This window comes from Macaca fascicularis, chromosome 3 (assembly GCF_037993035.2).
Source record: "Macaca fascicularis isolate 582-1 chromosome 3, T2T-MFA8v1.1".
Lineage (NCBI taxonomy): Eukaryota > Metazoa > Chordata > Mammalia > Primates > Cercopithecidae > Macaca > Macaca fascicularis.
The window spans coordinates 34,391,758-34,412,703 of record NC_088377.1 but is presented as its reverse complement, the minus strand read 5'-3'; the positions used below and the strand labels follow the sequence as shown (position 1 = coordinate 34,412,703).

The following is a 20,946-nucleotide window of genomic DNA, read 5'->3' as shown; positions in this document are numbered from 1 at the left end:
TGCCATGTTGGTCAGGCTGGCCTTGAACTCCTGACCTCAGGTGATCCACCTGCCTCGACCTCCCAAAGTGCTAGGATTATAGGCATGAGCCACCACACCCAGCCGAACTTTTGAGTAGAATACAACCATTCAAAAAGAAAGAGTCTGGGCACAGTGCTCACGCCTGTAATCCCAGGACTTTGGGAGGCTGAGACAGGAGGATCACTTGAACCCAGGACTTCAAGACCAGCCTGGCAACATAGGAAGATCCCCATCTCTACAAAAAAAAAAAAAAAAAAAAAAAAAAAAAAAAAAAAAAATTCTTTTTTTTAGAGACAGGGTCTCCCCTCTCTTCCCCAGGCTGGAGTGCAGTGACACCATCATAGCTCACTGCAGCCTCAGCTTCTGGGCTCAAGTGATCCTCCTGCCTCCGCCTCCTGAGTAACTGGGACTCCAGGCCCCCACCGTCACACCCGGCTAAATTTTGTATTTGTAGAGATGGGGTCTTGCCATGTTGCGCAGGTTGGTCTCAAACTGCTGAGCTCAAGCGATCCACCAGCCCTGGCCTCCCAAAGTGCTGAGATTACAGCCCTTAGCCAAAACCCTGTCTCCATAAATGATTAAATAAATGAAAGGCCACAGGCCTCAGACCGTTCATTCTGGAAGGTGCTGAGGAATTGTTTGTTAATAGTGGTTGCCTGGAAGGCAGCGGGGGGAGGCTTTCCTTTTTCAGTCTGGTATGTTCCAGTTTGTTTTCAGCCGGGCGTACTGCACTAACAATATAAGAAGAAAATGGAAAGAATTTGAAAAGACGCTGGGGTGTGCAGAGGAAGGGCACCCAAGTCTGGGGAAGGCGACATCAAACCCAGGCTTTTTGTTACCTGTCAGCCCCCATGTGAAGTCCCCGCCGGGCCCCTCAGCCAGCCTGAGTGGGAGGAGTGCTCAGAGGGTCCCCTCTGTGGGTGGTGGGCAGCTGGGTGGGTCTCAGGGGGAGGCTCCCTCTGGGGCCTCTGCGGCCTCAGTGCCCTGGGATGCTGGCGTTTGTCACTTGCTGGCCGCCCCTCCCAGGCAGGGATGGTGTGAGCGCCCTGGTCCCTAGCGCAGAACACACACGCCTGCCTTGCATGAGCACCCCCGTGCCCATGGTCTTGGGGGGCTCGGCAGGTGCCCTCTGCACCCCCCACAGTAGGTGTGCAGGTTCCGTCCCAGCGCGCGTGGCGGCACGAGGGTCCCATCCAGTCCGGCCAGGTTTTGGGGCGGCCTCTCGCCCAGGCAGGTGGGATGCTGCGCGCGGATGAGGGGCGGGCAGCGGGCTACTTCCCGGTGGGTCCCCGGGGCGCGCGGGCTGGGGGCGCCGGAGCGGCCGAGGGAGGAGGCCACACGCTCGCCTGCACCGCTGGGGGCCGCCCGCGGGCCTTGCCGGCCAGAGCGCAGCGTGCGCCCCGGGCCCCGCGCCGGCACTCGCTCAGCGACCGCGGCGGAGACACGAGCGGCGGCGGCGGAGCCCGGAGGGCGGCGGGAATGCGGAACCGGCGCGCGGGCTGAGGCCGCCCGGCATGGCGCAGGGGCGGCGGCGGCGGGCGGCCTGCGCGGGGCCCTAGCGAGCCGGCGGACGCTCCGGGCCCCGGCCCCGGCATCGGCATCGCGGGCGCATCGCGGCCATGGCCAAGGAGCGGCGCAGGGCGGTCCTGGAGCTGCTGCAGCGGCCGGGGAACGCGCGCTGCGCGGACTGCGGCGCCCCGGGTAGGTGTGGGCCGGGTGGGCGCGGGGCCGGGTGGGTCCCGGGTGGGCGCGGGGTGCCGGGTGGGTCCTGGGTGGGCCCCAGGGACCGGGCGGGGGACCGCGGACGCCGCGGGGGTGGCGGTGCTGAACACCGGGCCGGCGCTCGGATGGGGCCCGGGCCCGGCTGCACCTGCGGGACCCGGACGTCTCCCCGGGCCGGGCGGAGCGGGAGGCGCCCCCAGGACCCCCGGAAATCCCCCTGCCGCCGCCTCCCCTCCCCCTCCGGGCTGCGTGTCTGACGGTCACCGCGGACCGCCCGCCGCGTTGCGAAAGCTCGGGCTCCGCACAGAAAGAGGAAATCGGGGCTGGCTGCAGGGAGGGAACGGGCCGCCAGCTGGAGGGCTCTGCTGGACTGTGGGGTCCCCCGGCTCCGGGGCCACCTCGCGGTGACGTCATGCCTCACTCCCTCCCCGCACCGGGGGTCCCTGGGTGTGAGCGGCGCCCCTCCCCCGGCTCCCTGCACCTGGCTGCTCCGGGGCGGGCGCCAGGACAGGTGAGGCCTGGAAGAGGTGGGGCCGGACGCAGGTCCTCGTCCACCTGCCGCCCGCCCGTTCGTTCTCCCGGCCGGGCATCCCTGACTCGGTTCCTAGGTCTGTGGGATTTCAAGGCACAGGAGTCCAAAGGCGCGGAGTCCCTCCCTTCCAGGCCACTGGTCCTGCCATTGGCTGTGAACGGGGCCCAGTGCCCAGACCAGCCCTGCCCTGCTTCGGAGCTGTCAGCCCCAGGCCGGCTGCGCTGTGGGGAGAGGGCCCTGCCAGGGCAGTCCTGCCACCCCAGGCACACCAGGAATCTGGGGGCCAATAGCCTGAGCCCCTTGGAACAAACCTAAACTCACCAAGGATGGCTGAGGTCCCCAGGGAGAGAGCGGGGAAAGACCCTGCATTTGCCCCCAAGGCCCTGGTTCAGCATGCAGTCTCTGGACACCCCGGAAATAGGATCTGATTCCCTCTGGGATGGAGGGGTCTCTGCCAGCCCCAGGTCGTGGTGGCTGCTGTCCAGCCACAGCTTGGCCCGAGAGTCCACACCAGGAGCTGGGGTGTCCCAGAGGGGAAATAGTGACAGGCTTTTCTGGAAAGACAGGCAGGACCCACGGCCTTTCCGTGGTCTCCTGAGGCAGGGCGGCTGCAGGGCCAGTGCAATGGTGTGGTGGGGGCGGCCCCCTGGGCTGGCTCGCACGAGAATCTCTTACCCCAGATCTTTATTTCCTCCTGTTCAGGAATGCTCCCCTGGAGAGTCAGTGGGAAAGGGCCTGGCCTGGGGTTGCTATGGCCCACGGGGAGGGGAGCTGGGCTTGTCTCTGAACCTCTGATCCCTGGCCACACAGCCTGGGAGCAGCTTCTCTGGACTCAGAGCCCCTCTCCAGCTGCCCTCTGGCCCTCCCAGCCTGGCAGGAGGAAGAAAGAGGGCACTTCCCTGGCCTGCTGGGCCCTTCAGTGGCCCTCCCCTCCCAGTGGGTGCAGGTGTGCCTGGCCCACCACAGAGCTGTTCTCGGCCCTCCCCCTGCCCGGTGCTGCTGGGCACAGGGCCGCACCTGTGCCTTCTCAGAATTGGTCCATGACCTCAGTGACTCGCCTCCTCTGTCGGGTAGCGCCATGGAGCGGGGATGCTGTGAGGGGTTGTTCTCATTTCACAGCCAGGGAGACTGATGCATTGCAAACTGGAGCTGGGGATATGGGTCACACCCGGCCGCTGTGCTTGTCCCCGCTCCCCAGGGCTGTGGCCACAGGGTGGAACAGGAGGTGTCAGGAGACGGGGGGCTGCCCGGACCCCATGACCCCATGGCACACCCTTGAGGGCGCTATGCTGCTTTGCTGATGCGGCTGCTCTGGGATCTCCTGTTCCTGCTGTGGCCCAGCTGGGTGACAAGGAGCCACTCCAGTATTGATGGGGACTGGGGTGACCAGCACGTTCTGCTTTCCTCAGAACACTGTCCTGTGCACTGGCTCTCGGCTGGTGCAGACCCGGACAGCAGGACATCAGACAGTCCCAGGCCACCTCTGAACGCCAGGCCTGTGGGTGCTGGGGTAGACTTGAGCAGGCCCCACCTACTGGCCGTGTGAGGGAAGCCACATGGTCTGGGGGTCTCTGAGGCCTCCACAGAAGCTCCTTCCAAACTCCCATGATCTGTCCCACTAGTGGGTTCCCCTGACCTTGAACAGGTCCTCACCCAGCGGCCACCCAGAGAGCCTCTCCTCACAGGCCTGGCAGGTGGGCGAGTTGGGGCGTGCTTGGACCCACTGTCCTGCAAGACCTGGGTGGGGGTCTCCATCCTGGGTGGGGCTTGGGGGAGGGAGGAGGTGCCTCTGTGCATCCTTGGCGCTGCCTGCCTAATTGCAACAGAGGACAGGAATCAGGCGCGGTGGCTCACGCCTGTAATCCCAATACTGGGAGGCTGAGGCGGGAGGATCGCTTGAGGCCAGGAGTTGGAAGCTGCAGTGATACACTCCATCCTAGGCCAGAGTGAGACCCTGTCTCAAAAAAAAAGAAAAACAGACATATTCTCCTTTTTGAGTCTCAGCCCGTCTGATGCCCTGGGAGGACTGGGGTGTCTGAGCTCTTTTTTCTTTTTTATTTTGTGATAAGGTCCCGCTGTGTCACCCAGGCTGGAGTACAGTGGCTCAATCTCAACTCACTGCAGCCTCTGCCTCCGGGACTCAAGCAATCCTCGCACCTCAGCCTCTCGAGTAGCTAGGATTACGGGTCCATGCCACCATGCCCGCTAATTTTTTTTTTTTTTTTTTTGAGACGGAGTCTTGCTGTGTGGCCCAGGCTGGAGTGCAGTGGCGCGATCTCGGCTCACTGCAAGCTCCGCCTCCCGGGTTCACGCTATTCTCCCGCCTCAGCCTCCGAGTAGCTGGGACTACAGGCGCCCGCCACCACGCCCGGCTAGTTTTTTATATTTTTAGTAGAGACGGGGTTTCACCATGTTAGCCAGGATGGTCTCGATCTCCTGACCTTGTGATCCACCCGCCTCGGCCTCCCAAAGTGCTGGGATTACAGGCTTGAGCCACCGCACCGGCCTTTTTTTTTTTTTTTTTTAAGAGAATTTCTTGATGTCACCTAAGCTGCCATGCAGTGGCGTGATCTTTGCTCACTGCAACCTCCAACTCCCGGTTCAAGCGATTCTCATTCTCCTGCCTCAGTCTCCCAAGTCGCTGGGATTTTAGGCGTGCACCACCACCCCTGGCTAATTTTTGTGTTTTTAGTAGAGATGGGGTTTCATCATATTGGCCAGGTTGGTCTCGAACTCCTAACCTCAAGTGATCCACCTGCCTCGGACTCCCAAAGTGCTGGGATTCCAGGTGTGTGAGCCACTGCTCCCAGCCTAATTTGTTTGTTTGTTTGTTTGTTTGTTTGGTAGAGATAGGGTTTTGCCATGTTGGCCAGGCTGGTCTCGAACTCCTGGCCTCAAGCAGTCCTCCTGCCTCGGCCTCCTAAAATGCTGGAATTACAGGCATGAGCCACCGCGCCTGGCCTGTGTCTGGGCTCTTTAACTGGGTTGGAGAGCAGGTGGTGACTGGTACTTCGTGTCACCTGGGTGTCTGAGGCACCTGGAGCACCAGATGGATCCAACAATCCCAGGGGCACCCTGGGCCCCCGGTTCTGGAGGCCTGGCTCTGAGAGGAAGTCTGTTCCTAAGAAGCAGGAAGATGGCTGGGACCCTCTTGTGGAGGCCCTGGTGGTTTAGGTATTGCTCCTTCATTCCACATCTGAGGCCCCAGCCAGATCCAGGCTCTGGGGTGGCCCCAGCCCCAGGGATAATGGGGCATGAGTGACCCTGGAGGCCAGTCCTTGAGGCTCCGTGGAACCCGAGCCTGTGCTTGCAAGGCTGATGGGGCAGACTCACAGCTCAGCCTCCTCATTCAACCCAGGAAGGCTTCAGGGCCGAGGTGACATTTCAGAAATTGCTGGTAGCAATTCCCTTGGTGGGGAGGAGTTTCAGGAACTTGGCCTGGCATGCGTGAGGGTGGGAAGAAGGCTGCTGAATGTGGGCGGGGGCTGGGCAGACTCCCTTCACTCCCCAGGGCAGCAGCCAAACTAGGTTGGAATTTTTTTTTTTTTTTTGAGACGGAGTCTCGCTCTGTTGCCCAGGCTGGAGTGCAGTGGCCGGATCTCAGCTCACTGCAAGCTCCACTTCCCGGGTTCACACCATTCTCCGGCCTCAGCCTCCCGAGTAGCTGGGACTATAGGCACCCACCACCACGCCTGGCTAATTTTTTGTAGTTTTAGTAGAGACGGGGTTTCACCGTGTTAGCCAGGATGGTCTCGATCTTCTGACCTCGTGATCCTCCTGCCTCAGCCTCCCAGAGTGCTGGGATTACAGGCATGAGCCACTGCGACCGGCCGGATTTTTAAAAAAATAATAATTTACCTTCTCATCGTTTTGAGTGCACAGTTCAGGGGCCTTGAGCACATTCACCTCACCGTGCCACTGCCAGCACCGTCATCTCCAGAACCTCCTCATCTTCCCAAACTGAAGCTCTGTCCCCATTCAACAACAGCTCCAGATTTCCTCTCCGCAGTCTGGGGCACCCACCCTTCTACTTTCTTTTTTCTTTCTTTTTTGTTTTTTTGAGACGGAGTCTTGCTCTGTTCCCCAGGCTGGAATGAAGTGGGGCGATCTCAGCTCACTGCCACCTCTGCCTCCTGGGTTCAAGCGATTCTGCTGCCTCAGTCCCCCAAGTAGCTGGGATTACAGGCACAGGACCCCACGCTCAGCTAATTTTTGTATTTTCAGTAGAGACAGGGTTTCGCCGTGTTGGCCAGGCTGGTCTTGAACTCCTGACCTCAGATGATCTTCCCACCTTGGCCTCCCAAACGGCTGCGATGACAGGCGTGAGCCACCGTGCCCAGCCTCTACTTTCTGTCTCTATGAATCTTATGACTCCAGGGACCTCGTAGGAGTGAAACAGTGCGGTATTCATTCTTTTGTGACCGGCCAGTTTCACTCAGCCTAATGTCTCCAGGTTCACGGATGCTGTGGCGAGTGCTGAGATTTTCTTGCGTGTGAAGACAGGATCATATCCTGTGTGGAGGAACACATTGCATGTGCCCGTTTGTCTGCAGGCAGACACTGGACTGCTACCACCTCTGGGCCGTTGTGCATCGTGCTGTATGAGCGCGAGGGTGTAGACGTCTCTTAGAGAGCCTGCTTCAGGTTGTTTTGGTCTGTACCCAGGACGGGAGTTGCTGCGTCCTTTGGCAATTCTGTGTTTAACTGGTTGAGGAACTGCTAGACAGGTCTCCCCTACCTGGTTTTACACTCAAGCCACAGGCCAGCAGATCACATGTGCCCACCCTCCTGCCTGCCTGCCCTGCGGCCGGGTGTGGAGGGCTGGTACGGGCGATGAGCTGGTGCTCAGGGCCGGGAGGAGCTGGAGGCCTTTCCTTCTGCCCTGTGCTTGGTGCCCAGGCCCTGGCCAGGCTCCCCCTGACTTCAGCCTAGACCAGCCCCCATCTCCAGATGCACCAGAGCTGTGGTGTGGGCCAAGCTTACCTCTTTGTGGACTCCTTGAGCTGCTGGGCTGGCTGTGACGGCAGCCAGCTTCCCCCGACGCACAGATGCTGAGTTAGACCTCCGCTCTGGACACATCTCGGGTGAGGTGTGGCGCTGCCCCTGCCCCCAGGCCCTGTGCTCCTAGGGCCACTGCTGTTTTAGACTCAGAGGCATTTGCCAAGCCTTGCTCTGTGGCAGTACCTGGCAGCCAGCCGCATCCCCCGACTGCTTCTCCCGTCACCCGTCAGGTGGCTGCAGGGCCCCATTTTGCAAATGAAAGAATGAGGAAACAGGAAGGGACTTGGCGGGGTCCACGGTGGCTGAGGCGGCACGTGGTCGTGTGGCCAGAAGGTGTGTGCTCACGCGCCCCCCGGAAGGCAAAGGCCCACAAGGGCTGAACTCCAGCGGCGCCCTCCCCTGGACTCCGGCGGGCAAGGCGCCGTCTCCTGCTCCATGCACGTGTACTGAGTGCCTTGCCCTGCGCTGTCACTGGGGCTCAGGGAGATGGGACCGAACCGGGCCTTTGCTCTCAGCATCTGTTGTTCCTTGGAGGAGAGACAAAGACAGATGGTGACAGCACTCGGGGACAGGGAGGGCCGAGGGTGGAGTAAGAATTGTGAGTGAGGGCCAGGAGTGGTAGCTCACGCCTGTAATCCCAGCACTGTGGGAGGCCAAGACGGGAGGATCATGAGGTCAGGAGATTGAGACCATTCTGGCCAACATGGTGAAATCCCATCTCTACTAAAAATACAAAAATTAGCCAGGTGTGGTGGTGCGTGCCTATAATTCCAGCTACTTGGGAGGTTGAGGTGGGAGAATCGCTTGAACCTGGTAGGCAGAGGTAGCAGTGAGCCAATATTATGCCACTGCACTCCAGCCTGGGCAACAGAGTGAGATTCTGTCTCAAGAAAAAAAAAAAGGACGTAGAATCTTGGATGCCACATAAACGCATTTTCAGGAAGGAGAACTAGGCACCTGCGGGCTGGGAGGTGGGTCAGGAGGAGCAAACTGACCCCAAGTCACTGTCCAGGTGGTGGTGGTGACAGCTTGGCCAGGGGATGAGAGGCCGGAGGGGGTCACGGCACCTGGAGATGCATTTGGAGGAGTTCTGCTAAGACCGGGGCAGAGTCCTGCAGTGGGAACTCAGCCTGGTGTGCAGGAGAAGGCCTTGGAAGTGACTGTTTTCCTCATAGAAACAGGGGTCCAGGCCATGGGCCAGAGGGGAGGGAAGCCGAAACTTGGGCCACCATGGAGCGCCTTCTGCAGGGCCTGTTCTGTTCGGTGGGTGTAGAAATGGGCTCCGTACTGAATGACGGAAGGAGGGGTGAGGAGCAGAGGGTATTGTACTGATGGACCTCGGATCCCAGCCAGGCAAGGAGTCAGGGTAGACATGGGGTGACGAGGGAGGGACGGAAGTGGCTGGGTCAGGTCCTCCAGATTCAGGATAGGGGCTGGGGCTCCGGGGTTGTGAGCGGGAAAGGCCCAGCTGGAATAGAGTGGGTTCAGGGCAGGCTGTGGGGTGGCCAAGGTATGGGGTGAGGAGCGGGTCCCTGGCAGTGCTGGGTCCTCAGTGGAGGAGAGAGACGGCCCCTCCGGAAGAGGGAATGAGGTAAAGGGGCTGGCGGTGTGGGGTGTGGGGGTAGCCATGCACCTCACACGTCAAAGAAGCGAGGAGGCCAGTGTGCCCAGAGTAGGGCGGGGAGATGGGGTCAGAGGTGGCTGTGGGGCCACGCAGGGCTGGGGGACACTGGGAGGGCTGTGGTGTGACTCGGTGAGATGGGAACCATGGGAATTGTGTGAGCCGAGGAGGGTCCCAGCCCACGACGCGTCGTAGGATCCAGGGCAAGTAGGGCCAGCGCAGGGGCAGGAGGTGCATGGGACACTGCTGCAGTGACCGAGGCCGGGTGGCAATGGCTAGGCCTAGGGCAGGGAGTGAGTGTGGGGAGGGTGAAAGCCTGGATCGTCTTGAAATATTTGCTGGTCAACGGGATGTCGGGGTGTGGTGGGCAGAGTAGAAATGAAGATGCCCAGGCCTTTAGCCAGCACCTCACTCGCTGAGGAGACATGGGAGCAGCGTCCAGGGAGATGGGAGGGGCCTGCAATGTGAGGCTCTGTGAGAAGCCGCGGTGGCTGCCGAGAGGACACCAGCCCGCATGGACAGCTCTGGAGGAAAGAGGCCCGAGGTAGAGACAGGGATCGCCAGTGTGTGAATTGTGTCTCTCTCTCTCCTTTTTTAAAAAATCGAGGTCAGGCGTTGTGGCTCACACCTGTGATCCCAGCACTTTGGGAGGCTGATGTGGGAGGATCACTTGAGCCCAGGAGTTCAAGGCCAGCCTGGCCAACATGGTGAGATTCCCATCTCTAAAACAAACAGACAAAAACTACCAAAAAATTAGCCAGATGTGGTGGTGCACACCTGTGGTCCCAGCTACTCAGGAAGCTGACGTGGGAGGATTACCTGAGCCCAGGAGGCCAAGTCTGCAGTGAACTGTGATCACACCACTGCACTCCAGCCTGAGTGACAGAGACCCTCTCTCAAAAAAAGCAAAAATAAAAAAAAAGCAAACCCCAAATTGAGGTGCAATTCATACGAAAAAGTTAACCTTTTATAGGAAGTTCTTTCATAAGGATGGCGTCTTGGGGTCTCACTGTGTTGCCCAGGCTGGTCTCGAACTCCTGGGCTCCAGCCTTTCGCCTCGGCCTTTCAAGGTGCTGAGATTGCAGGCGCCAGCCGCCCCGCCCAGCCTCAAGTTAATCATTTCAAAGTGAAAATTCAGTGGCATTTAGAACATTCACCATGCTGTTCAACCACCACCTCTATCGAGTTCCAAAAATAGGGTTTGACAGCGGAGAGACCAGATGGGCCGCAGAGGAGTTGGCCCTGTGCGAGGGCCCCGAAGAGTGTGGAGGGGCACGGGGTGGGGGCCCCAGGGAGTTGGCTGCAGGTCAGGGTGGGTCCAGGGAGGACTGGGGATGGCCTTCACTGTGGGATTCCTGCTATGGGGCTGGAGCAGCAGGAGGGAGAGAGGGCGGGAAGACAGAGGGCAGGGCAGAGCCTGGGGAGGTCCTGGGGGGATTCTGAAAGTGGACTGTGTCCAGGTGCTGCTAGGAGGGATCCAGGAGAGGGCCACGTGCCCCTGAACCAAGTTGGATCTGGGGCCATTGGATCTGGGTCGTGGGAGGGCCTGTTCCTAGCACCAATGGGCCCCATCCTCACAGTGAAATGCGACCAGGGCCGACTGTGAGTGTGAGGGGGCTGGGGGCCCGGGGCCTGGGTCTCGGCGTGGGGCCGGGCGCCGTGTGCCTGGGGCCTGGGTCTCGGCGTGGGGCTGGATGCTGTGTGCCCCGGGCCTGGGTCTCGGAGTGGGGCTGGGCACAGTGTGCCTGGGGGACAGCCACGCATGCCCCACCTCAGGTAGCTGTAAAGGGCAGTGGGCACCAGAGTCTCTCCACCAAGGGTGCCGTCCCACCTTGGCTTCCCCTTGCTTGCCTGGCCAGAGCCAGCGTCCAACCCAGCCTTGATCGCACCAGGATCTCTACTGTGCATCAGCCTTGGGAGGGCAAAGGTCTCTGGAGCCAGGCTTGGCTGCTGCCCTTCCCCCTGCCCATGCCCCAGCCTGGGCCTTGGCTTGGGGGACACGCCTACCCCACCTGGCTCAGCCCAAGGAAGTGGCTCACCTGCCCAGGTGCCCCAGACCAGCTCCGGAAATGGTGAGTGGCTGAGTCACCTCGGGCAGCCTGGGAGCTGGCAGGGCACAGCCGGGCTGGGAGGAGGGAGGGAAAGAGGCTGGCGGCTGTGGGCAGAGTCTCCGAGGAGGAGGCAGCTCCTGGAGATGGTGCTGGCAGCCTGGATGTTTGTGGGGGCTGGAGCCTTGGGCCTGCCCCCTCCCCACCTGGCACTCGGGGCCTCCATCTCCACCACCACATCAGCCATGCTGCAGCCACCCTTGGGCCCAGTGTGCACCTGCTGGCCTTGTGCCTGTCCCGGGGAGAACACAGGCCATGGATGCCAACTCCAGGCATTTTGGAAGAAAATTCCACAGCCCTGGGAACCCAGAAGTGGTCCTGGGCAGAAACAGGGCCGGCCCCACAGTTCCATGCCCCGAGTGGAGGGCAGCTGGAGTGGAGCCAGGCTTAGGGAGAGGCCCTCCTGCGTGGGCCTGTGGGGCCCTGCTGCTGGAGTGTCAGACCAGCTCCCTTTCCACCCTGGAGGGTCCCTGAGAGTGGGCACCCCGCCCCTTTTCGCTCCGATGGGCTGTGGGCATTTGCAGATGCAGGCAGGCCTGGCCATGCCCAGCAGCCTGAGGAGGAGGCCTGCCTAGCCCAGCCTCGGCCACCTGGAAAACAGAAGAGTCAGCCCGTCCCTTCTGCCTCGGGGACCAGCCAGCCTTTTTCCTTGCTGGAAGCTGGGGGGGCTCTAGCTCCCCGTCTCCCTGCACGCACATACACACACACACACACACACACACACACACAAACACGCACACACGAGCCCACCCTGCAGAGCTTCAGCATAGTCAAACCAGGAGGCCACTTTCTATTTCAGTGCCTTCAAGGGCTTGTGGGGGTCACTCTCCCAGTGACCCAAGGTCTTAAGACGTTGCCCAGAGTCACCCCCACCCCGGGCTCTTCAATCCCAGGGTCTGAATCTTTCTTTAAAACAGGGTCTCAGGGTGGGTAGAGTGGGGATGGTTAATGGGTACAAAGAATAGAATAAGATATAGTATTTGATATCACAACAGGGTGACGATTGTCAACAATAATTTATTGTACTTGTAAAAATGACTAAAAGAGTATAATTGAATTGTTTGTAACACAAAGAAATGATACACACTTGAGGTGATGGGTACCCTGTTTCCCATGATATGATTATTTCACATTGCTATGCCTGTAGCAAAATGTCTCGTGGACCCTGTAAATATATACACCTACTATGTACCCACAAAAATTAAAGATTAAAAATTGTTAAAAATAGGCCGGGCTCGGTGGTTCACGCCTATAATCCCAGCACTCTGGGAGGCCGAGGCAGGCGGATCACCTGAGGTCAGGAGTTTGAGACCAGCCTGGCCAACATGGTGAACGCTGTCTCTATTAAAAATACAAAAATTAGCCAGGCATGATGGCGGGCTCCTGTAATCCCAGCTACTTGGGAAGCTGAGACAGGAGAATTGCTTGAACCCAAGAGGCAGAGGTTGCAGTGAGCCAAGATCGCACCACTGCACTCCAGCCTGGGTGACAGAGTGAGACTCTGTCTCAGAAAGAAAAAAAAAAAAAAAAAAAAGCTAAAAAAGAAAGAAAAATAAATAAAACAGGGACTTGGTTAGGCGAAGTGGCTCACGCCTGTAATCCCAGTACTTTGGGAGGCTGAGGTGGAAGGATTGCTTGAGCCCAGGAGTTAGAGACCAGCCTGGGCAATATAGCAATACCTTGTTTCTACAGAAAATTTTAAAAAGTAGCTGGGTATGGTGGCACACACCTGTAGTCCTAGCTACTCAGAAGGCTGAGGCAGGAGGATCACTTGAATCCAGGAGGTCGAGGCTGCAGTGAGCCATGATTGCCCCACTGCACTCAAGCCTGGGCAACAGAGCAAGACCCTGTCTCAATAATAATAATAATAATAATAATAATTCTGATGAAGTCAATTTCTCTCTCTCTCTTCCTCCTCCTCTCTTCCTCCTCCTCTCTCCTTTCCTCCTCCTCTCTCTGTCAGTGGATTCTGCCTTTGTTGTTGTATCTGAGAAAATCTTTGCCTAACCCAAAGTTACAGAGACTTTTCTCCTGTTTTCTTTTAAAATTTTATGGTTTTAGGTTTTACCTTTAGCACCATCATGCATTTTGGGATAATTTTTGGATATGGTGAGAGGTATGGGTTGTTTACTGTGTTGTGGATGATACCTGATTGTTCCAGCACTGTTGGTAGGAAAGATTGTTTGCTCTCTCCTGAACTGGCTTTATATCTTTGCTGATAATTAGTTGTCCACATATATGTGGGTTTATTTCTAGATTCCCGATTCTGTTCCATTGATCTGTTCATCCGTTTTTGTGCCAATACCACCACACTGTCTTAATAACTGTAATTTTATAATGAGTTCTGAAAACAAGTAGTGTTAGTTCCCCCTCCTTGTCTTTTTTCTAAGTTGTTTTAGCTATTCTAGGTCCTTTGCATTTACATATGAATTTTAGAATCAGCTTGTTCATTTCTATTTTTAAAATCCTGTTGAAATTCTGATTGTGATTGCATTGAATCTATAATTTGGAGAGAATATATGTGTTATTAATGTTGAGTCTCCCAACCCATGAAAACGTTATCTCTTTCCAAATCTATAGGTCTTATTTAATTTCTCTGAGCAATATTTTGTAGTTTTCAGTGTCCTATGTTTCATATCTCATCACATTTATCCCTCTTTCATACATTTTATGCTATTATAAATGGTATTTTTAAATGTTCAATTTCTGAATGCTTGCTAGTGTATAGAAATACAATTGATTTTTGTATATTTATCTTGTATCCTGCAACCTTGCTAAACTTGTTCTCATAGTTGTTTTTAATAGAATCTCTTGTATTTTCTACATAGACAATCATGTTGTCTGTTAATGAAGATAGTTTTAGCTCTTCCTTTCCAATCTAGACGCTTTTTCTTTCTTTATATTGCCTTATTGCACTGACTAGAATCTCTAGCTCAATGATGACTAGGAGTGGTTAGGACAGACATTCTTGTCCTGTTCTTGATCTTGGGGGAAAGCAGTCAGTCATTCTCCCTTGAATATGACATGTGCTGTAAATGTTTCATAGATCCTCTATATCAGATTGGGGAAATTCCCCTCTATTCTTAGTTTTCTGAGAGTTTTATCAGGACGTTGCATTTTGTCAACATTTTTTGCATCTGTTGAAACGATTATGTTTTTTTCTTCTTTAATCTGTAAATATGGTGAATGACATTGATTGATGGTCAAATGTTAAACCAACCTTGCATTACTGGTAAAAACCCCTGTTGCTCATGGTGTATTACTCTTTTTATATACTATTGGATGTACATCTTTTTATGGACCTACGTTTTGATTTCCCTTGGGCAAATTCCTAGGACTAGAGTGGCTGTGTCATATGGGAGATATATCTTTAACTATGTAAGAAACTGACAAGCTGTTTTCAGAGTGGGTTGGACTGATTTGTACTTCTACCAGCAGTGGATGAGAGTTCCAGTTGCTCTGTATCCTCATCAACACTTGGTAGTATCCATCTTTTAAATTTTAGTCATCCTAGTAAAACTCCACAAAAACTTTTTAAAAATGGTACAAACTTCCTGCCCTTCCAGCGACAACCTTGTATTGCCCCTGTCTCCAACACACTTGATTTAACTGGCTCTCATCTTTTGATTCTTATGTAAAAGGTCTTCATGTCTCCATATTGTGTGTGTGTGTGTGTATGAGAGACAGGGTCTGTGACACCCAGGCTGGAGTGTAGTGGCACCATCTCGGCTCACTGCAACCTCCACCTCCTGGGCTCAAGTGATCCTCCTGCCTCAATCTCCCAAAACGCTGGGATGACAGGTGTGAGCACCCACACCTGGCTGGTGTCTCTATTTCTTCATATTAAATTCCCTGAGCCCTCCCCAGTAGGCTGTTCATATTGTGTCTGTGGGTGTGCACGCACGCATGTATATCCTCACACATGAATACCAGGAGGATGTGACAGGTTTGCATCAGACGATCTCTAACTTTACACTAGGGGGACCTTGTGCCAGTTGCAAGAGGTCAGGACAGGTTGTAACCACTCCCTAGCTTCACTTGTATCTGGTTTGTCAAAGATAGGCTATATTAGTAATGGCTGTAAGCTATCAGTCCTACTTACAAGCCCTTCTTGGGCTCACCCATCTGTGCCACACCCATTTTTCCCTCTAAGCAGAGATTGGCAAACTTTTTATTTATTTTTTTTTTGAGACAAAGTCTCACTCTGTTGCCCAGGCTGGAGTGCAGTGGCACGATCTCAGCTCACTGCAATCTCCATCCATCTCCTGGGTTCAAGTGATTCTCCTGCCTCAGCCTCCCAAGTAGCTGGGATTACAGGCATCTGCCACCACGCCAGGCTAATTTTTGTATTTTTAGTAGAAGCGGGGTTTCACTATGTTGGCCAGGCTGGTCTCATACTCCTGACCTCAGGTGATCTACCCGCCTTGGCCTCCCAAAGTGCTGCGACTACAGGTGTGAGCCACCGTGCCCAGCCAGCAAACTTTTTCTTAAAAAGACAGGTAGCAGGCTGGGCGTGGTGGCTCACACCTGTAATCCCAGCACTTTGGGAGGCCGAGGCAGGCGGATCACCTGAGGTCGGGAGTTTGAGACCAACCTGGCCAACATGGTGAAACCGCATCTCTACTAAAAATACAAAATTAGCCGGGTGTGGTGGCGCATGCCTGCAATCCCAGCTACTCAGGAGGCTGAAGCAGGAGAATCACTTGAACCTGTGAGGCGGAGGTTGCAGTGAGCCAAGATCACCCCATTGCACTCCAGCCTGGGAAACAAGAGCGAAACTGTCTCAAAAAACAACAACAAAAAAGACAGTAAATATTTTAGGGCCGTAGAGTCTCCATCTCAGCTAGTCAACGACTGCTCACAAAAGCAGCTGTAGACAATTCATAAACGGGCATGGCTGAGTTCCAGTAACACCTTCTTTACAACAACAGGCAGCTGGTCCATGCCCATAGAGTCCAGCTCCCGCTACGGGTTCCGCAAACAGGCCTCCTTCCAGGCCCAGCTCCTGCCGCGGGTTCCGTGAACAGGCCTCCTTCCAGGTTAGGAGAGGGACAGCCTGCCCCAGAGCGCCCGAGTGAGGATGGAGGTGGACACAGGCATTCTGGACCCTGGGCTGGGCGGTTAGCTGTTGGTGGCTGTTGCTCAGCCTCCCTCAGGACTTCCAGACGGGCAGATAAAGGCCATGAGACAGGAAGCCTGGGTCCGTGGTCCACACTGTCAGAGCAGAACCCAACAGCATTGCCATGCTGTGAGAAGGGGGGTCCCCACTGCACCCTGAGCAGCAATGTTCCCACCTGGGCTCACGTTGACCACTACGCCTGTAAGTGGCTCGTGCCACAGATGAGGAGGCCGAGGCCCGGAGACTGGCATGCCTGCCGGGTGCCCCGTGCACAGCCATGCACCAAGCATTTGCGGCATCTTTCATGAAGGCTTCGGGAGAAGACGGAGCCCGGGGGGAGGAGTCAGGTCTCTCTCTCCTGGGAGTTCAGTGTGGTTCTTCCCCACCTGTTCTCCAGGGGAGTCTGTAACTAAATACTTTGCCGGCCAGACACGGCATCACACATCTGTAATCCCAGCACTTTGGGAAGCCAAGACAGGAGGATCGCTTGAGCCCAGGAGTTCAAGCCCAGCCTGGGCAACCAAAATTTTAAAATCGCTACCAAAAATTGTAAAAATTAGCTGGGTATGCTGGTGCATGCCTGCATTTCCAGCTACTTGGGAGGCTGAGGCAGGAGGATCGCTTGAGCCCAGGAGTTGGAGGCTGCAGTGAGCTGTGATTGCACCACTGCACTCCACCTTGGGCGACAGGGCAAGATCCTGTCTCAAAAAAAAAAACCCACAAAACCAAACAACTACTGATCCTGTAGCCGAATTCTTTCTCCCAAAAGCCGCCCTACTCAGCACAGGCAAAACTCCTGGTTCCCGCGAGAGGGTCACTTGGCAAATGTTTGCCGACTGACTGAGGGGTGAGGAGAAAGCCTTTGGTCTCTCCTGAAGACAGGGGCTCTGCTGAAGTCGGGGTGTTGGTGGCTCCTTCATTCACAACTCCCGTGGAGACCTGCTCTGGACTGAGCTCTGTGCCAGATCTGGGGGTGCTGGGTCTGGGGTCCTCAAGAAGCCCACGTTAATGGGGAGACAGACTTCATTAATCAGGGAGCCTAACAGCTGTGACAGACAACCCCCAAATCTTAGAGGCCCGGTGTGACCCCCAATCCCAGAGACCCGGCGTGACCCCCAAGCCCCAGAGGCCAGGCGTGACCCCCAAATCCCAGAGGCCTGGTGTGACCCCCAGATCCCAGAGGCCGGGCGTGACCCCCAAGCCCCAGAGGCCAGGTGTGACTCCCAAATCCCCGAGGCCTGGCATGACCCACAGATCCCCGAGGCCTGGCATGACCCACAGATCCCAGAGCCGGGCGTGACCCCCAAATCCCAGAGGCCGGGCATGACCCCCAAATCCCTGAGGCTGGGCATGACCCCCAGATCCCAGAGCCAGGCGTGACCCCCAGATCCCAGAGACCAAGCGTGACCCCCAAATCCCAGAGGCCCGGCGTGACCCCCAGATCCCAGAGCCAGGCGTGATCCCCAGATCCCAGAGGCCCGGCATGACCCCCAGATCCCAGAGGCCGGGCATGGCCCCCAGATCCCAGAGGCCCGGCATGACCCCCAGATCCCAGAGGCCGGGCATGGCCCCCAGATCCCAGAGGCCCGGCATGACCCCCAGATCCCAGAGGCCGGGCATGGCCCCCAGATCCCAGAGGCCCGGCATGGCCCCCAGATCCCAGAGGCCCGGCGTGACCCCCAGATCCCAGAGGCCGGGCATGGCCCCCAGATCCCAGAGGCCTGGCGTGACCCCCAGATCCCAGAGGCCGGGCGTGACCCCCAGATCCCAGAGGCCGGGCGTGACCCCCAGATCCCAGAGGCCCGGCGTGACCCCCAGATCCCAGAGGCCGGGAGTGACCCCCAGATCCCAGAGGCCGGGAGTGGCCCCCAGATCCCAGAGGCCGGGCGCGACCCCCAGATCCCAGAGGCCGGGAGTGACCCCCAGATCCCAGAGGTTGGGAGTGACCCCCAGATCCCAGAGGCCGGGAGTGACCCCCAGATCCCAGAGGCCCGGCCTGCTGGGTCTCATGCACACCATCCCCAGTTGGGACTCGCTTGGGTGCCTCTCCTCCTGGCAGTGACTCGGAGGCCAGGCCCAGCCCCACTGGGCCTCCACTGCCTGGCATGGGAGTCCCCCACCAGCCAAGGGTGGGCCCTGATCAGCGCGGGGAGGGGGGTTATCCTCAGCCAGGCCTGAAGGGCGAGGTCCTCTCCACTCATGATTCCTCAAACAGGCTCTGGTCCACAGCCGCACCTTCTTGTTGGGAGTGCCTCGATTTCCACCAGCCTCACCCAGGAGAGCCTCCACTTAAAAATAAAAGCATTTCAGAGATGACTCATCTCCCCCAGAGACTGTTCTGTCTGGGGCGCCTTTCAGCCATTCCACTCCCTTGAAATGTGAAGGGTCGTTTGGAGCCAGAAGAAAACATGAGAGTCACACAGCAGCCCTCTTAGCCATCGCCCCAGGGTGGGGCTGGACGTTCCCCACGACTCACTTTGCCGTTTCAGAATGAGACGTTTCTCGCGTGCAGCAGCGGAAAGACTGAGCTGTGGCACTCACACCCCGCGCAGTGGCTTACGCCTGCCATCCCATCACTTTAGGAGGCCGAGTGGGTGGATTACTTGAGGTCAAGATTTCGAGGCCAGCCTGGCCAACATGATGAAACCCCATCTCCACTAAAAATACAAAAGTTAGGCGGGCGTGGTGGGGCGTGCCTTGCTGATCGGGAGGCTGAGGCAGGAGAATCGCTTGAACCTGGGAGGCAGAGGTTGCAGCGAGCCGAGATCACGCCACTGCACTCCAGCCTGGGCAACAGACTCTGTCTCAAAAAAAAGAAAAAAAAAAAAGAAAAAAAAAAGATTCTGCTGCCTCAGCCTCCCATAGCGCTGGGATTACAGGCGCGAGTCACCGTGCCCAGCTTTGTTGGACCGTTTAAGGCAAACCAGACATGGAGACGTGGAATCGCTGGACAGGCCACATGCAGGGTGGAGCCAAAGGCCGTTATCACAAAGTTAGTGCCGGCCGCGCGCTGTCACCCCACGCACGGTGCATCGTCATCCGCGGCTACGGTCCGTCCTTCGGGGGCACCCCCGCACTCAGATCCTATCTGAAGTTTCCAATCTTGGCCCCCTCACCCAGGAGGATTCGGGCCCACAGACGTCTCCCAGGGCAGCGGACACCAGGGAAGCACGTGGACCCAGTCCTCAGGAGTGCTGGGTGCCCTCCAGCCCGGGGCATGGGCTCCTGTGGGCCAGCCTCTGCTGGAGGTTCCCGGCACCCGGCAGGGAGCCTGTGCAGACCCGCTTGCTCAGATGCTGGGGGTGTCCGGGGAGAGCTCCGTCTGCACCCGGCAGAGGGCAAGGGGAGCTGGGGTTAGGCGCCTGGGGGCGCACGGAGCCAGGTGTCCCCGGGGGTCTCCTCTGAAGCCTCCACTGCATGGCCGGGGGCTCCTGACCCTGACCCGAGGCTCTGACCACCCTCCCTCCGGGGTCCCTGGGCTGAGCCTCTGTGAACGTCCGGCTCTCCCTTGCAGATCCCGACTGGGCCTCCTACACTCTGGGAGTCTTTATCTGCCTCAGCTGCTCGGGAATCCACCGGAACATCCCCCAGGTCAGCAAGGTGAAGTCCGTCCGCCTGGACGCCTGGGACGAGGCCCAAGTGGAGGTACGGCGGGGGAGGGGCGGGGGGACCCGCGCAGTCCCCGGGTGGCTCCAGCCCAGGTCTCTGGAGCCAGAGACGCTGCACGGCCTGGCTGTGCCCCCCTGGGGCCTTGGGCTGCTCTGAGGGGCCTGGCTGGCTGGACCCAGGCTGTGGAGGCCAGGGCGGCGCAGGACCCCCGCCCCCTCTCCAGCGGCCTGTCCTGTGTGGCTGCTCCACCCACCCCCTGCTGGGTCCAGCCTTTCTGTGAACAGCTCCAGGTGTGTGTGGTGGGCCAGGGAGTGAAGGCGGGTCCCGATTCCCGTGCCCTGGGAGCTCGGGAGCGCTCCCCTCAAATCCCCACTCCTGGAGCATTCAGTTCAGGGTAACAGAGACCCTGTCTCTAAAGAAACAGAATGCAGCGTCCCAGGCCGCGCCACAGGACCCAGAGTCAGGGTCACATTTACCCTGCAGTCCCTGTGCACCCTGACCCGCTGCCGTCCGTGTACAGCTCCATTACCTGTCCCCTGGGCAGCCTCTGAGGTGACACAGCCACTGCCCACCTCTTACCTGTGCACCTGAAGCAGCTTCACGGAGCACTTAGCAGGGCCAGGCAGGGACTCCGGCCACAGATGCTTGGTGGGGCCCTAGAGACGCCTCTCTGGGGAGGGAGACGGGTGTGAGCCAACCAGGAAGCCCTGGCATGCAGGGGGAGGTCAGGCATGCTGGAGGCAGCAGGAAGGGCCCCCATAGGAAGACCCCAAGGCAGGTGGAGAAGGAACAAGACCCCGGCTGGGGGCTGCAGCTCAGATGGAATGTGGGGCCCTGAAGACCCCAGTGGGAGGGTCACCCTAGCCCCACTTGTGGGACTTGGGGTCTTGGAACCACTGATCTGCCTGGCTGCTGGTGAGCGGGACCTAGGGGCCGCATGGAGGTGAGAGCGGTGGTCTGGGGGCTGCTGTGGGGATGGAGAGGGTCGTAGAGGCTGGTGGCCTCCTATGCGTGTCTCCCCGCTCTCCAGCACCACTGACCGTGGGCCCCTACTCTCCAACACCACTGACTCTGGCACCCCCTCTCCAGGACCACTGACCCCAGCCCCTGGCTCTCCAGCACCACTGACCCCAGCACCCGGCTGTGCACCACCACTGACCCCAGCCCCCAGCTCCCTGACACCACTGGCCCCGGCCCCCGGCTCTCCAGCACC

General features: G+C 57.8%; 1 protein-coding gene across 8 annotated transcripts in view; it reads left to right on the top strand.

The window, feature by feature from the left end:
- Positions 1-1,022: 1,022 nt before the first annotated feature.
- The window catches only part of ADAP1 (ArfGAP with dual PH domains 1), a 61,000-nt gene continuing 41,076 nt past the window's right edge, over positions 1,023-20,946 (top strand). For 5 of the 8 annotated variants that reach the window (XM_065541511.2, XM_005548971.5, XM_065541510.2 and 2 more), the window contains exons 1-2: positions 1,439-1,722; positions 19,639-19,769. In XM_065541511.2, the coding sequence (XP_065397583.1) occupies positions 1,641-1,722; positions 19,639-19,769 (213 nt within the window). In that variant the 5' untranslated portion in view covers positions 1,439-1,640. Of the gene's footprint in view, positions 1,256-1,438; positions 1,723-19,638; positions 19,770-20,946 lie in introns of those variants that run through there. The other 3 variants (XM_074034226.1, XM_074034224.1, XM_074034227.1) reach the window with 2 other exon arrangements.